The 17,738-nt window shown below is 34.7% G+C and overlaps 1 protein-coding gene across 1 annotated transcript in view; it reads left to right on the forward strand.

The window, feature by feature from the left end:
• Positions 1 to 17,738, forward strand: part of LOC148948981 (uncharacterized) — a 121,596-nt gene that overhangs the window by 84,257 nt on the left and 19,601 nt on the right. The window contains exons 7-8 of the mRNA XM_089094160.1: positions 6,474 to 6,569; positions 12,395 to 12,752. Of these exons, the coding sequence (XP_088950286.1) occupies positions 6,474 to 6,569; positions 12,395 to 12,752 (454 nt within the window). The remainder of the gene's footprint in view (positions 1 to 6,473; positions 6,570 to 12,394; positions 12,753 to 17,738) is intronic.

A 17,738-nucleotide genomic window follows, 5' to 3' on the forward strand; every position in this document is an offset into this window, starting at 1 on the left:
TTTCAGTAAGGAGGAAATTCTTGGGGAATTTCACAATTTTTCACAATTTTACACATTCAGAGAACATTACAGGGGAACTGTTGGACAACCTGTTTTTGGTGCCCCTGCTATCCGGGTTGCAGCAGCAGCTAGCAACCTAGTAAAAGACGAACACGTCCAATACTAAGAAATATAATAACCCATAACTCCTAAAGATAAGAGTCAGATCAGAACGAGAAGTACACTATTTGAATCGTCTTGTCCGAAACCCCTATATAGGAAACTTACCGCCCCATGGCTTGAAAAACAAGGGAATATATATTGGCTTGAAAATCAAAAAAAGTGGCTGCAGCCAGGATATACTGCATCGAAGGTATATTTTTTTCCTTCTCCGCAGTTAGCAGGGCACAGAAAAATCATAGAGAGCTGTATAATGGCTCATTTTAAATAAAATTGCTACATCAAGTGTTTTTTGTAATTAAGAATACAATAGTTTCTAAAATAGAATCAATTTTGACAAAGAACTGCATTTTCGTGTACAAGCTTGTTGAATGACGTCATAATCGTATAGGTTATAACCATATATGACGTAATAAAAAATGCAATATTTAGAAACGCTTATCTTTTGACAAGATAATAATATAAGAAACACGTAATTATTCGGGTTGCAGCGGTAGCTAGCAACCTAGTAAGAGACGATCACGTCCAATGTTAAGAAATATAATAACCCATAACTCCTAGAAATAGAGTCAAATCAAAGCAAAAGTACACCATCAGAGCCACCTTGTCCGAAACCCCTGTATAGAAAACTTTCTGTCCCTTGGCTTGAACAGCAAGGGAAATATATTAGTTTGAAAATCAAGAAAAGTGGCAGCTACTACAAGATTCTGCCTAAACGGCATCTTTTTTTCTTCTTTTTTTCTTTTCCACAGATGGCTTGACACTGGAACATCGTAGAGAGTTGTTCAATGTCTCATTTTAAAGGAAATTAATGGGGCTAAGAACCTTGTGTAATTAAAACATATTATTTCTAAAATAGAATTTTGTTACATAAAGGATCGATTAATTATAAATGTGAATTGTGTAAGTTTCATTGGTATAGTTGCCTCATTCTGAGGTTTGTCTCTTACTAATCCAAAAAAAAAAGACATAGGCTTTCTCCTGTTTGTAATTTTATTGTAAAGAATTAGATTAAAAAACGATCATTAAAAGGTAAAACCATTGCATATATTGGACTCAGCTGCCTCATTTTCTTAGGTTCGTTTCTTGCTATTCCAGAGAAGAACTTATAGTAAAGAAGGAACTCCTGCCCATAGTAATTTTATATTAAGGACCAGTATAGTTCATTATGAATTAGGAATATTTTAGTCTCACTGGCATCATGGTTGTAGAGACACTGAAACCTAGTAAAGAACAAACCACAGCATGTAATAACTAAATAACTATTTAGATCGATACTTTCTTGGTTGCAGCGATATCTGAAACCTAGGAAAAGTCAAAGGGGACCATAGTATCCAAAAAATAGCCTTAAACAACCTAAAAAAGCTGTCTAATAAAAATACAAATTATCAAGGTTAAGGTCCACGATTCCTTCACAAGACCTACAGAACCAATCTCCAAGCTATTGCATCGCTAAAGAAATGTTGCATGCACCGCATTTTATGGGAAAAAGCAAGGAAAAAATTCTAGTAAGGGACAAACACGTCCCAAAGTAACAAAAATAATAGCTAAAAACTCCTAAAAATGGTGTCAGATCAAAGCGCAAAGCACACCAATAGAACCGCCTTGTCGAAATTACTACTCATATATTCCTTATTTAAATTATTTTAATCTAAATACGGTTTTAAATGTGCTTTTTCAGAATTTATAGCAAATCGGGTTTCAGCAGTAGCTAGCAACCTAGTAAGAGATGATCACGTCCAATACTAAGAAAAGAGAAACAACCCATAATCAAAAAGTTTGTGGTAGCGAATTGTAAGTAAGGATTGACTCGGCTCAATAGTAACCGAAACTCTAAAAAACAGAATTTTGATACCAGCAGATGCATCAAAAGAATTTAATTTTTAAGCTAATTTCAAATATATAAGTTTCATCAAGTTTAGTCTTATCGATCAAAAGTTACGAGCCTGCAAAAAGTTGCCTTATTTTCGAACAAGGGGGAAACACCCCCTAAAAGTGAGAGAGTCTTAATAAAAATAAAACCAATGGATTCAGCTTAACAGAAAACCCTACTGTAGATGTTTCAAGCTCCTATCTGCAAAAATGTGGAATTTTGTATTTTTTTTTTTTTTTGCCAGAAGAAAGATCACGGATGCGTGTTTACATTTGTTTCTTTTTTTCCCAGGGGTGATAGTATCGGTCCAATAGTCCTAGAATATCGTGAGAGGGCTCATTCAAACTAAAATTAAAAGTTCTAGTGCCCTTTAAAAGTGAAAAAAAAATTGGAGGGCAGCTTGGCCCCCTCCCACGCTCATTTTTTCCCGAAGTCACCCAATAAAAACTTTGAGATAGCCATTTTGTTCAGCATAGTCGAAAGTTTAATAAATATGTCTTTGAGGATGACTTAATCCCCCAGAGTTCCTGGGGGAACGGCTGCAAATTATGAACTTTGCCCATTGTTTACATATAGCATTGGTTATTGGGAAGTATACAGACGTTTTCAGGATAGATTTTTTCTGGTGTGGGGGGGGGGGGATCGGAGGAGGGGGTTACATGGGAGAATCTTTCCATAGAGGATGTTGTATAAGGGGAAAGAACATTTCTATGAAGGGGGCACCGGATTTCCCAGCATTATTTAAAAAACGATCAGAAATTAAATAAAAAAAAGTTTTTTTCAACTTAAAGTAAGGAGCAACATTAAAACTTAAGACGAACAGAAATTATTCCGTATATGAGGGGGGTCGCCCCCTCGTCTATACCTTGCTCTTTACGCTAAATTTTTTTTTGTACTTTTAAAAGATCTGTCTATTCTAATTAAACGGCCTTTGTGATTTAAGGGTTTGTGATTCGAACAAAATTCGAACTTTAGCGTAAAGAGCGAAGTATTGACTAGGGAGGGGATGGTAACCCCGTTATATACGTAATAATTTATACGTAATAAAAAACACAATAAAAAACAACCGATACGGCTCAATAATAATCGAAACTTTAAAAAAACAGAATTTTGATGTCAATAAATATATAAAAAAAATGGGCTTATAATGCTGATTCAGCATTATAATGATAAAAGCTTCTCATTGTTCGAATTAAACGAACATAATGTTTCAGAAGTCGTTCTTAAGGAATTGGGAGAAAATTCGTAAGTTACGTACGTTTATTACTAATAAAAACATTCGTAAATAAAATTAAACGTTCTAGTGTCCTCTTTAAGGAACCCAAAAAATTGGAGGGCAACTAGGCACCCTCTCCCGCCCTTTTTTGTCAAATTCATACGATACAAATTTCGAGAAAGCCATTAAGCCAAAAAAAAAGTAAAATTAATATGCACATTTCGTTTTAATTATTTATATACGGTTAGCTAATTTCAAATACCTGCATTAATTTAAAACGTTCAGAAATTGAATAATAAAAAAATTTAACAGAAAGTAAAGAGCGAAATTATACCTTAAAACGAACATAAATTATTCCGTATATGTAGGGGGTTGCCTCTTCCTCAACACCACGCTCTTTGCGCTAAAGTGTCCCAATTCCTTAAGAACGACTTCTGGAACCATATGTTCGTTTAATGGGAATAATGAGAAGCTGCTTTCAAAAACTCTAAAGAACTTTAGTATAAAGAATGAGGGCTGAGAAGCGGTCAACCCCCTTCATATGTCGAACAATATCGGTTTTATTTAAGTTTTAATTTCGCTCCTTAGATTTTGTTAAAAAACTTTTTTTTATTTAATTCAAACTACAATTACATTGAACTACAAAGTACACCATTAGAACCATCTTGTCTGGAACCCTTATAAGGAAGCTTACAGCCTCTTGGCTTGAATTAAATAATAAAAAAAACAAGTTTTTTTAACTGAAAGTAAGGAGCAACATTAAAACTTAAAACGAACAGAAAATTTTTCCGTATATGAAAGGGGATCTCCCCTACTCAACGCCTCGCTCTTTAAGCAAGTGTTTTTTATTGTTTTAAAAAATAAAGTTGTGAGACAGAGTCAAACTTTAGCACAAAGAGCGAGGCGTTGAGGAGGGAGCAGCCTCTTTCATATACAGAATAATTTCAGTTCGTTTTATGTTTTAATGCTGCTCCTTACTTTCAGTTAAAAAACTTGCTTTATTTTACTTAATTCCTAAATGTTTTTGAAATAATACAGGTTTTGATATTTGGCTCACCGTACATAAATAATTAAAACGAAATGTGCGTATTAATTTTACTTTTTTTTGGTTAAATGGCTTTCTCGAAAGTTCTTTAATTTTATTTACGAACATTTTTATTACTAATAAATATACGTAACTTACAAATCAACTTCCGTAACGAACTTCTATATAATCATATATTTTTAATACGCATATTAGGGGGTTCACCCTCGTGCCAATACCTTACTCTTTACGCTAAAGTTCGAATTTTGTTCCAATTCTTTAAAAATGACCACTTAATCACAAAGGCCGTTAATTAGAATAAATAGCTCTTATGAAAGTACTGAAAAAACTTCAGCGTAAAGAGTGAGGTATTGACTAAGGGGCGCACCCAATCATATGCGTAATAATTTCTGTTCGTTTTAAGTTTTGATGTTGCTCCTTACTTTCAGTTGAAAAACTTGTTTCTTTTATTCTATTTCTGATCGTTTTTTAAAATAATGCTGGGAAATCCGGCGCCCCTTTCATAGTAATGTCCCTTCCCCAAGAAAACTTACTTCATGGAAAGATCCCCCACGTACCCCTGACCCCACCCCCCTCTCCCCCTCCCCACTACCAGCAAAAATCCCCTCTGAAAACGCCTTTATGCTTCCCAATAACCAATACTATATGTAAACATTGGGCAAACTTCATAACTTGCAGACCTTCCCCCGGGGACTGTGGGGGATTAAGTCATCCTCAAAGATATAGTTATTATATTTTTCGACCATGCTGAACAGAATGGCTATCTAAAAATTTTAATTGGGTGACTGTGGAAAAAATTAGCGTGGGGGGCCTAGTTGCCCTCTATTTTTTTGGTCACTTAAAAAGGGCACTAGAACTTTTCATTTCCGTTTCAATGAGCCCTCCTGCGGTATCCTTGGCCCCCCTGGTTCGATACGATCACCTCTGGGGGAAAAAAATAAATAAATAAACACGCCTCCGTGATCTTTCTTCTGGCAAAAAATACAAAATTCCACATTTTTGCAGATAGGACCTTGAAACCTCTACAGTAGGGTTCTCTGATATGCTGAATCTGATAGTGTGATTTTTATTAAGGTTTTATCACTTTTAGGGGGCGTTTTCTCCCTTTTTCCGAAAATTAGGCAAATTTTCTCAGGCGCATAACTTTTGATGGGCAGGACTAAACTTGATGAAATTTATATATTTGAAATCAGCATAAAAATTCAATTCTTTTAATGTATCTATTGGTATCAAAATTCTGTTTTTTAGAGTTTCTATTAGAGGTTACTATTGAGCCGGGTCGCTCCTTACTTACAGTTCGTTACCACGAACTGTTTGACAACAAGGAAAATCCATTGACTTGTTACAAACACAAGTCCACCATTTTTGTGCAATTTGGTGCGCACAACACAATTTAAATTTACAAACGTAAAGTAGTTTAAATTTGTCTAGATTTAACTTTCAGGGATGAAATTAAGGCAATTTTGTCAGGGAAACTTTTGTCATGCAATTCATATAAGTGGTAAATAGAATAAAGGAGATAAATAAAAAAAACCTGTGCGGTGCCATGCTTTCAAAATTTCCATCAAGATCGCTCTCTGCTTTTGGGGTATTTGATTTCTATTATGAAATTATGCTAATGTTCATGTGATAATCACTTATAATCATATACTTTAAAATTAATATACTGTACGCATTTAGAGTCAAAATGAAGTACAAAATGTGGATGTTGCACGTATATTAATTAAAACTTTGCTTCTTTTTTTTTAAGTTTCTTTCTCTATTGACAAGGGTCTTAACTTACAGTTTGTTACTCTGAACTGTTTGATCCAAGGCTTTGTTAAATATGGAGAAGGGGTACTACTCCCCCTTCAGCTCTTACTTTTAAAACTAAATTTTAATAATCGTAAGATAAAATGCTTCGACAATGATAATCATCCCTAGAAAAAGAACCCCTTCAATTTTATATTAGAAGGGGGCCTGAAATATCAAATCTTAGGCAATCGCGTATTTCTCATTAAAAAGTAAAATCTGGAATCTTCCACATTTTAAAAACATATATAGCCTACTGTTTGTGTAAATTTCTTCTCAATTAATCCAAAACAATCAGATTTCATTTTCAGTGTTCTTGGTACTTTGAGAAGATTTTTTTTTAATATATTTCTTTTTACTTTTTTTTTGCCTGTCTAATATACTTTCAGGTTGTGCAAGTAGTAAGAAAGCTGCAAAAAGGATTGCTGCAGCTGCAATGTTGGATAAGCTTAAGAACTCTCCGAATCTATTTACTTCTAGTACTGGTAGGTGAAGGGTATTTAAACAACTCTTTTTAATTAAACATCAGGTCTGATGTCAGTTTACACAACGGTCGTTAAAAACTGGAATTGCTAGCTCTGTAAGTAAAGCAACGTTGAAAACTGGAAAATCTTATAAGCTACGTTGATGTATAGGTGAAGACAAGCTATTTATTAGTTTTACTAAAATAATTTACTAAGGGTTAAATGGCTAAATATTCTAGAAATGTAGTATATAAAAGACTAGAGTAAAAAAAAGAAGAAGGGGGGCTGGGTTGTCTTGACATCTTGAGTCGTCAAATCAGAAACCGCTTCAGAAATTCTTTCTTTCGACCTATGTATTTCCATCCCGTTCACAGACCATATTGGGTTATTGCAGTAGGAATTTGCCATAAAGATTGAAAGCTTAAAAAATATTACCTTATCCCAATTTAATCTTATTCTAACCCAACATTTGCAAACAGTAAACAATAGTTAGATTGGAAAAATATTAATCCTTTCTTCTTTCTGAAAAACCTAAATATAGCATCTCAGAAAAAAATATGTGGAAATTCAGTTGTTATTTATTCATCGTCAGTTTTTCTTACAGATAAAATATTATGCTAATGCTATTTAAATAGCAATAGGTACATAAATACCTATAGCCACGTTGATTATGTTGGGAAAAAAGGGTTTTTCATAGATGGACCAGGTGGTACCGGTAAAATATTTGTTTATAAAGCCTTGCATCACATTCTGTGTGGTAAAAACCGTAAAGTAAAATGTATGGCTTATACAGGAATAGCATTAACTTTGCTGGCATTATGACTAACAACACACAAGACCTTTGGATTGAAAGCTCCGCTTTCCTCAGATTCAATTTCCAGCATAAGACCTGGTTTAAACAAAGCTTTAGAAATAGCTCAAATGAAGTTTTCCTACTTGACGACGCACCGATGTTACCTAAGTATGGCATACAAAATATGGATCAGTTGTTGCGGTCCATTGCAAACCCAAACTTGCCATTTGGAGGGAAAATTTTAGTTACTGGAGGTGATTTCCGATAGTGTTTAACAGTTCAACTCCGAAGCAACTGCAGTGAAAAACTTGAACTGTCAATAAAAATTGGTCATCTTCTGAAGTATTTCACACATATTTCCTTAGAAAAAAATATGCGGGACATTTATGACCACAAGGACGACGTAAATAGGTGTAATCTTAGGGATGAATTCATATCTTACCCAGGGTGGCTGTATCGAACTAATGGTGACCTCATGACATCCAGAATAAGTTCACATTGTCTTCTGCTAGAAGACAAATGAAAATAAGAATCAATATACATAAGAACATTTACAAGCCAACCAAGAAGGTGAAGAACAAAGAAATAAACGGTTACAAGACATGCGACAACGAGGATCCAAACTAATCAAAAACTAAATTAAAGAACAATGAATTATACAGTTAGATAGAACGTGTCAAAAATGAACGTGAAGAACAATGAATTGTGCGAATGAAAGATGTAAAGCCGAACTAGCCAATCATGACCAAAATAAAGAGAAAGAGAGAAATCTCACGTTGAAGAAAACAAACGGGACTACGGCCAGTAGAAGGAAAAGACAAAACTAAAGTGATTGTTACAGACTAAAGAGAAAGCGAGAAATCTAAATTAAAGCTAAAACTAAAGATGAAAGAGAGAAATCTCACGTCGAAGAAAACAAACGGGACTACGGCCAGTAGAAGGAAAAGACAAAACTAAAGTTATTGTTACAGACTAAAGAGAAAGCGAGAAATCTAAATTAAAGCTAAAACTAAAGATGAAAGAGATAAATCTCACATCGAAGAAAACAAACGGGACTACGGCCAGTAGAAGGAAAAGACAAAACTAAAGTGTTGTATACAGGCGATACAACAAAGACAAGAAACAAAAACAAAAACTGAAATAGCCTAAAAATTAAATAGAATCTGAAACCAAGAAAAAAATCTTAACACTGAACACTTAAGCGACTGGATAAAATAAAACAAAATGAACATAAAATTAATTATTATGTTGCGAAACGATCTTCTTGCTTGGTAATACTGCTGCAATTCTCCTAAGTCTTGCATTTAATATAGTCCCCTGGTGATTTTGTAACACTTTATTACCTTCATTAGCTATTGGTCCACTTTTAAGAAGAATTGTATATATCGTATCAATATTTAAATTACCTGTATCTCTATTTATTGAAATATTGGCAAGAATAAGATTGTTTTTATTTCAATTTCCTCCCTAGGCCACTGTGTAAACCCTCTAACGTAAGAAATGGCCATGACATCGTCGAATTGTACTTAATGATCAGGGTGATAGAAATATGTTCTGCCAAAGCCGAAACAAAAGCTTCGAAAAAACTGCCTATAATGTATTATTATGTTTAATATGTTTATATTCTATTATTTCGTTTATGAACTTAATCGGATAACTATTACACAATAAAGTGTCTTTTAAATACAGTAATTTTTGTGCAATTTGGTGCGCACAACACAATTTAAATTTACAAACCTAAAGTAGTTTAAATTTGTCTAGATTTAACTTTCAGGGATGAAATTAAGGCAATTTTGTCAGGGAAACTTTTGTCATGCAATTCATATAAGTGGTAAATGGAATAAAGGAGATAAATAAATTACTGGGAACAAATTCTGAAAACACTGTCGACTAATGAAATCACAACTCCTCTTTTCACTGAAACCGGGTGGAACGTGTGAAAAAAGTTTAAATTTGTCTAGATTTAACTTTCAGGGATGAAATTAAGGCAATTTTGTCAGCGAAACTTTTGTCATGCAATTCATATAAGTGGTAAATGGAATAAAGGAGATAAATAAATTACTGGGAACAAATTCTGAAAACCCTGTCAACTAATGAAATCACAACTCCTCTTTTCACTGAAACCGGGTGGAACGTGTGAAAAAAGTTTTAATTTGTCTAGATTTAACTTTCAGGGATGAAATTAAGGCAATTTTGTCAGGGAAACTTTTGTCATGCAATTCATATAAGTGGTAAATGGAATAAAGGAGATAAATAAATTACTGGGAACAAATTCTGAAAACACTGTCAACTAATGAAATCACAACTCCTCTTTTCACTGAAACCGGGTGGAACGTGTGAAAAAAGTTTAAATTTGTCTAGATTTAACTTTCAGGGATGAAATTAAGGCAATTTTGTCAGCGAAACTTTTGTCATGCAATTCATATAAGTGGTAAATGGAATAAAGGAGATAAATAAATTACTGGGAACAAATTCTGAAAACACTGTCAACTAATGAAATCACAACTCCTCTTTTCACTGAAACCGGGTGGAACGTGTGAAAAAAGTTTTAATTTGTCTAGATTTAACTTTCAGGGATAAAATTAAGGCAATTTTGTCAGGGAAACTTTTGCCATGCAATTCATATAAGTGGTAAATGGAATAAAGGAGATAAATAAATTACTGGGAACAAATTCTGAAAACACTGTCAACTAATGAAATCACAACTCCTCCTTTCACTGAAACCGGGTGGAACGTGTGAAAAAAGTTTAAATTTGTCTAGATTTAACTTTCAGGGATAAAATTAAGGCAATTTTGTCAGGGAAACTTTTGTCATGCAATTCATATAAGTGGTAAATGGAATAAAGGAGATAATTAAATTACTGGGAACAAATTCAGAAAACTCTGTCAACTAATGAAATCACAACTCCTCTTTTCACTGAAACCGGGTGGAACGTGTGAAAAATTATATATCTGTCGCTGTGTGTAGGTACATAGGAAATGAACTGTTTCCTTAAGTATCAAACATAATAGAGCAACAGATGGTGAGAAAATGGTTTAACAATCCAATTTAGAAAAACTTAAGTGACGTATATTAAATACGTCACCTAACCTAAGTACCTTCCCCCCTAAACCCAAAAAAAACTACAGTTTAAATGTTGTAAACGCAGTGACAAACCACGGTTTGCAATCAAATTCTTTTTTGAAAGAAACCTGAGAAAAGCAATTGAGAATTGAGAAAATATAATTGAGAAAAGCACAAATCACGCTTTTCTCTATAATTGAGAAAAGCAAATGGTCATCTCTTTTAATTAACAAAATGTCAAGAAATGGTACCTTTTTATTTTTCTAAAAACTCAACTCTTAATTTCAGGTTTTTATCAAAGCTATTTAAATGTTCAAGAAAATGATTTGAGGACTCAAACCCATGCTTCCAAATACAAACTACATTATCCATGAGCAAAAGTAACTCTCTCTAAAACAGAATTAAAAAGAGCATTCATTAACCAAAGTAACCAATTTCATTATTAACATCAACATCTATGCTCATCAAGATTACACTCTGTAACAAATCGAAATGTTTTTGTGTTGTATTTTTAATATACATTCGCCGGGAGAATTTTTACAAGGGGGGGGGGGGTATGGGATTTTGTCATATGATTTGAATAACGGTCGGAAATTCAATGAAAAAAGGTAAGTTTTTTTGAACTGACTGTAATTAGCTCAAAGCTTGACTTTTTGTTAATTCTCAATAAAAGGCGGTTCAAGACAAAGGTGTCTTTAAATTGGATGGGAGGCTTCATCCATATACCGAACAATTTCTGTTTGTTTTAGTTTCTAATGTTGCTGCTTACTTTCAATTAATATATATTTTTTTTAATTATGCGAAGATTTGATCAGAAAAATTTTCTTAGAACTATGTTTCATACTTTGATGTTTTGGGGTTGGTCCACTTACCTTCCCTATCAAGGACCGCAGAGATTTGTGACCGCCTAACGCCATGTTCCCGCCCACAATTATGTTACTCCCACCGTTACATGAAAATAGATACCATCAACTAAGAACAAAATTAAGCAGAAACAAGGAATCTGTTGTCTTGAGCCAAAAAAAGTTATTCATAGTAATTTATTTTATTCACAACCTCTGCCGTACTTAAATAATAACAGAAGCTTTTAAAAAGTATTTTGAAACACTTTAGGAAAAAATATGTTCAGAGGCTTTTTTTAATACTCTAACAAGTATTTAAATTACGTTGAAACAATAACTCGGATTATTTGTAAATAAATAATAGAAAATTTTGAAATTTTCTTTAGAAAATTTAGAAATTTTCTTATTTAGAAAAAAAAAATTCAAGACTATAGTTTATTCGCATCCATAAGACTTGTCCAAAAAACAAATATGATTCATATTTTATGTCTAACTGTTGAAGGCATAATTAAACATTCTAATATTACATCGCTTTTTTATCATATGAGAATATTTAAAAGTAATAATCGGTCACAGTTTTCGCTATTTTAGAAAATGGAAGATATTGTCATTTCAAGGAATTCGTACGTCTTGGACAGACTCGATGTCAAGAAATTTGTAACAAACTGAAAGATTGCAGAATCCTTCAATGTAAGCTTCCCTACGAATTTGCTTACAGTTATTATAAATTTTAGTAATTCAAAGTAATTTATTTTGGTCAGAGCCTCTGATGTATTTAAATACTTAAAAAGTATTTAAAATATTTCGAAACACTTTAGGAAACCATGTGCTCAGAGACATCTTATAGTACTCTAAGAAGTCTTCAAATTCCGTTACAACAATGACTCGGGACTGTTCGTAAATCAATAAATTCAAGACTTGCATTACAACTATGGTTATAGTTTTAAATCGAAAACAAAAGAAGTGGGGGGGGGGGTTTGAACCATTGTTTAAATTCATGACACTGGCCTAAAAAATATATATATATGATTCATCTTTGATGTTTAACTCTGTTTAACGAACAAATTGAAGATTCTATTATAACGCCAGATTTTTTTTCGAGTGAGAATATTAAAGTAATAATTTCTCTATTTTTTTACTATTTTAGAAATTGGTAGATATTGTCATCAACAGCACTTTGTACGTCAGGGACAGCCTCAATGTCAGAAAACTTGCAACAGACTGAAAGATTGCAAAATCCATCAATGTGACCTTCCTTGCGAATTTGCTCACTATTCTCACAAATGTAATGAGGAGGTAGTAAGAAAGCTATCATGTGGCCACGAGATAAACATATCCTGTGGGCAAACTACAACTAAAGAGCGCTGCAATGCCAAAACCAAGACCACTTTTAAGTGTGGCCATGAGGGAGTTGGAAAGTGTGGCCTAGCTTCAACAACGAACTGTGGTGGTAGGATTGAAAAAAAGCTTGCCTGTGGTCACTCTACAGTATACACCTGTAATGGGTAAATTCGTTGCTCTTTTTGTATAGGTTTTTCTTTGCAAATGATATAAAGACTGCTTCAAGGGTCATCATATCAAAACTGTCAACTATCATTTCCTTATTTATGAAAACTTAAACATGAACCATTCTTTTTGAAAGCTTGTTTAATTCACGTCTTGAAAAACTGGCTAAGAAACATAAATAGCACTGAACATCATTTCTTGTTTTAAGAACTTAAACACGTAGCCCTAATAACGTTTAATACGCTGAATTTGAATATACAATCAGAACGGTGAATTAGAATTTCTATCATTCACGATTTTGCGTAATCGTGGTTAAAGATCATTTTATTGGAATTTACGTGTTCTAGACCTAAGAAAAAAGTAGATAAATATCTTAAATATTCACAAAAACGTATACTTTTACGGTTTTGCATGTTAAATTAACAATTGCTCTCAGAATATTGGTGATACCCATAGCTCTTACAAAATAAATCTTTTTATTTTTTGTTTTTCTTGTCCCAACCACCGAAGGTTGCATCAAAATCCACAAACCATTGTTGTATACAAACTGTGGGTGCTAGAAAAATATTCTAGAATTCCGGTTTTGGCTTCAACCCACAAAACTGCGATGGAAAACTTTCTAGGCCATAAAAAATTATTTTCATTCAAAACATTTTTGACTTTTGTGTAGTTTTTTTTTTACAATGACTATATTAAGAAATAATAATCTCATAGAAGAATTCTGATTGATAATCTACAACACGTAGTATTTTTTATTTACCTCGCTATTTAACTGTGCATAGGTCTTGAGTCCAATACAAGCTTGTGCTAGTAGGAAGCTATCAATAACTCGTGACGGGAGTCCATATATGGGCATAGAATACGAAGCGAACACCGTGCTGCCATCTATAATTGAGTCTAACGCCAGGCTAACAGAATTTATTCAAGGATTATTGATCGAGTCTAGTTGGGTCAAGGTCAATTGATTTCTGGTTGTTCGTCTAGGTGTAATGACACTGGGGTGAAGTTTGCACATGCGCATTAACGGGGGAGAGATGTATTGATCTAGGACAAGAGGGGGAAGTGGATTTCCGAGAAATACATTTGCATAATCGGTGGGGAATTATTGATCTACGAAAGGGGAATTAGAAATGACATTCACTTGTTTCCTAGGAATTATACGGGACTCTAAAGAGATAGAAACTATATTTTTAAATATGGCTTCTCTGATCTTACGTGACAGAGATAAATTAATATTCTATTTTTAAATATGGCCTCTCCGATCTTTAGGTCAGAGTGATAAATTGATATTCTACCAAAACCATAAAAGTGTAGCTAGGAACATCTTTCAGATGAAGAGATTAACGCGGAAAAGGGTTTCCTAGGAATTTCAAATGTGACAGCGCAGGGCTGCCAAAACAAAAGGAACACGCAGAAATTACTTTTAGGGGATTATTTGGGTGAAACCGATTTAGACATTTTAGAAGATTATTTGAGCGAAACAGTTTGAGACATTTTAGAAGATGATTTAGGGTGAAACTCTGTGGTCGTTATAATACAACAGTTCTATTTGAACAGTGTTGTGATGTCCCCTATCCCAACCCCAAAGGGCCCCCTACCCCAACCCCAAAGAGGCCTATCCCCCCCGTGCCCCCAAATGGCCCCCGGGGCCCCCCCGAGTCCCCCAAAGGGCCCCCAGGCCCCCAGATAAGTCGCCCCCCCAAGTGCCCCCGAGGCCCCATATTTTCTTTAATACTTTTTTGAATCAATTTGTTTGCATGTCTGGGTTGATGTTTCCAAGTTCAAGAATTTGTCTTTGTTGGTTTGTATATCTAAAGTGCTTGTCTTTCTCTGTTTGCATGGCTGAATCTTTTTGTTTGCATGTCTGGGTTGGTGTTTGCAAGTTCAAGAATTCGTCTTTGTTGGTGTGAATGTCTAAAGTGCCTGTCTTTCACTGTTTGTATATCTGAATCTATTTGTTTGCATGTCTGGATTGGTGTTTGCAAGTCCAGTGATTTGACTTTATTGGTTGGTATTTCTCAATCTCTTGTCTTTCCCTATTTGTATTTCTGAATATATTTGTTTGCTTATTTGGGTTTGTATTCGCAAGCCAAAGTATTTGTCTTTTTTGGTTTAAATCTCTAAAGTGTCTGTCTTTCTCTGTTTGTGTGTCACTTTAGATGACACTTTAGACATACGAACCAACAAAGACAAATTCTTGGACTTGCAAACACCAACCCAGACATGCAAACAAATAGAATCAGACCAAATCACCCCAAATCATCTTCTAAAATTTCTCAAACTGTTTCGCTCAAATAACCTTCTAAAATGTCTCAAACGGTTTCGCCCAAATAATCCCCTAAAAGTAATTTCTGCGTGTTCCTTTTGTTTTGGCATCAAATTTGAAATTCCTAGGAAACCCTTTCCCGCATTAATCTCTTCATCTCTAGGATGTTCCTAGCTACACTATTATGGTTTCGATAAAATATCAATTTATCACTCTGACCTAAAGATCTAAAGTGTCTGTCTTTCTCTGTTTGCATGTCTGAATCTATTTGTTTGCATGTCTGGGTTGGTGTTTGCAAGTCCAAGAATTTGTCTTTGTTGGTTTGAATGTCTAAAGTGCCTGTCTTTCTCTGTTTGTGTGTCTGATTCTATTTGTTTGCATGTCTGGGTTGGTGTTTGCAAGTCCAAGAATTTGTCTTTGTTGGTTTGAATGTCTAAAGTGTCTGTCTTTTTCTGTTTGTGTGTCTGATTCTAGTTGTTTGCATGTATGAGTTGGTGTTTGCAAGTCCAACTATTTGTCTTTGTTGGTTTGAATGCCTAAAGTGTCTGTCTTTTTCTGTTTGTGTGTCACTTTAGATGACACTTTGGACATTCGAACCAACAAAGACAAATTCTTGGACTTGCAAACACCAACCCAGACATGCAAACAAATAGAATCAGACATACAAACAGAGAAAGACAGACACTTTAGACATTCAAACCAACAATGACAAATACTTGGACTTACAAACACCAATCTCAGACATGAAAACAAATAGAATCAGACACACAAACAGAGAAAGACAGACACTAGACATTCAAACCAACAAAGACAAATACTTGGACTTGCAAACACCAACCCAGACATGCAAACAAATAGAATCAAACACACAAACAGAGAAAGACAGACACTTTAGACATTCAAACCAACAAAAACAAATTCTTGGACTTGCAAACACCAACCCAGACATGTAAACAAAGAGAATCAGACACATAAACAGAGAAAGACAGACACTTTAGACATTCAAACCAATAAAGACAAATACTTTGACTTGCAAACACCGACCTAGACATGCAAACAAATAGAATCAGACACACAAACAGAGAAGGACAGACATTTTAGACATTCAAACCAACAAAGACAAATACTTGGACTTGTAAACACCAACCCAGACATGCAAACAAATAGAATCAGACACACAAACAGAGAAAGAGAGACACTTTAGACATTCAAACCAACAAAGACAAATTGTTGGACATGCAAACACCAACCCAGACATGCAAACAAATAGAATCAAACAAACAAACAGAGAGAGACAGACACTTTAGACATTCAAACCAACAAAGACAAATTCTTGGACTTGCAAACCCAAATCCAGACATGCAAACAAATAGAATCAGACATACAAACCGAGAAAGATAGACACTTTAGACATTCAAACCAACAAAGACAAATTCTTGGACTTGCGAACGCCAACCCAGACATATATACAACTAGATTCCTACACACAAACAGGGAAACACAGGCGGTTTGAACATTCAAACAAACATAACGAAGTTCTTGAACTTGCAAATGCCACCCCAGAAATGCTAACAAATAGCTTCAGACATACAAACCGAGAAAGACAGGCACTTTAGACATACAAACCAATAAAGCCAAATTCTTGAACTTGCAAACACCAACCCAGACGTGCAAACAAATAGAATCAGACAGACAAATTGAGAAAGACAGACACTTTAGACATTCGAACCAACAAAGACAAATTCTTGGACTTGCATACACCAACCCAGACAAGCAAACAAATAGTTTCAGACATGCAAACAGAGAAAGACAGGCACTTTAGATATATAAACCAACAAAGACAAGTTCTTGAACTTGGAAACATCAACCCAGACATTCAAACAAATTGATTCAAAAAAGTATTCTAAAAAATGTGGGGCCTCAGGGGCACTTGGGGGGACAGGGGGCATTTGGTGGTCCGGGGACCTTTGGGGGGCTCGGGGGGCCCCGGGGCTCTTTGAGGTTGGGGTAGGGGGGCCCTTTGGGTCTGGGTAGGGGACATCACAACACTGTTCAAATAGAACTTGTGTATTATAACAACCACAGAGTTTCACCCCAAATCATCTTCTAAAATTTCTCAAACTGTTTCGCTCAAATAATCTTCTAAAATGTCTCAAACGGTTTCGCCCAAATAATCCCCTAAAAGTAATTTCTGCGTGTTCCTTTTGTTTTGGCATCCCTGCGCTGTCACATTTGAAATTCCTAGGAAACCCTTTCCCGCGTTAATCTCTTCATCTCAAAGATGTTCCTAGCTACACTATTATGGTTTCGATAGAATATCAATTTATCACTCTGACCTAAAGATCGGAGAGGCCAAATTGACAAATAGAATATTAATTTATCTCTGTCACGTAAGATCAGAGAAGCCATATTTAAAAATAGAATTTCTATCTTTTTAGAGTCCCGTATAATTCCTAGGAAACAAGTGATGCCATTTCTAATTCCCCTTTCGTAGATCAATAATTCCCCACCGATTATGCAAATTAATTTCTCGGAAATCCAATTCCCCCTCTTGTCCTAGATCAATACTCTCTACCCCGTTAATGCGCATGTGCAAACTTCACCCCAGTGTCATTACACCTAGACGAACAAGAACAAATCAATTGACCTTGACCCCATTAGACTCCATCGATAATCCTTGAATAAATTATGTTAGCTTGGCGCTAGAGTCAATTATAGA

Source organism: Artemia sp. Qi Xiang Cuo, chromosome 9 (assembly GCF_049724085.1).
Source record: "Artemia sp. Qi Xiang Cuo chromosome 9, ASM4972408v1, whole genome shotgun sequence".
NCBI classification, from domain to species: domain Eukaryota; kingdom Metazoa; phylum Arthropoda; class Branchiopoda; order Anostraca; family Artemiidae; genus Artemia; species Artemia sp. Qi Xiang Cuo.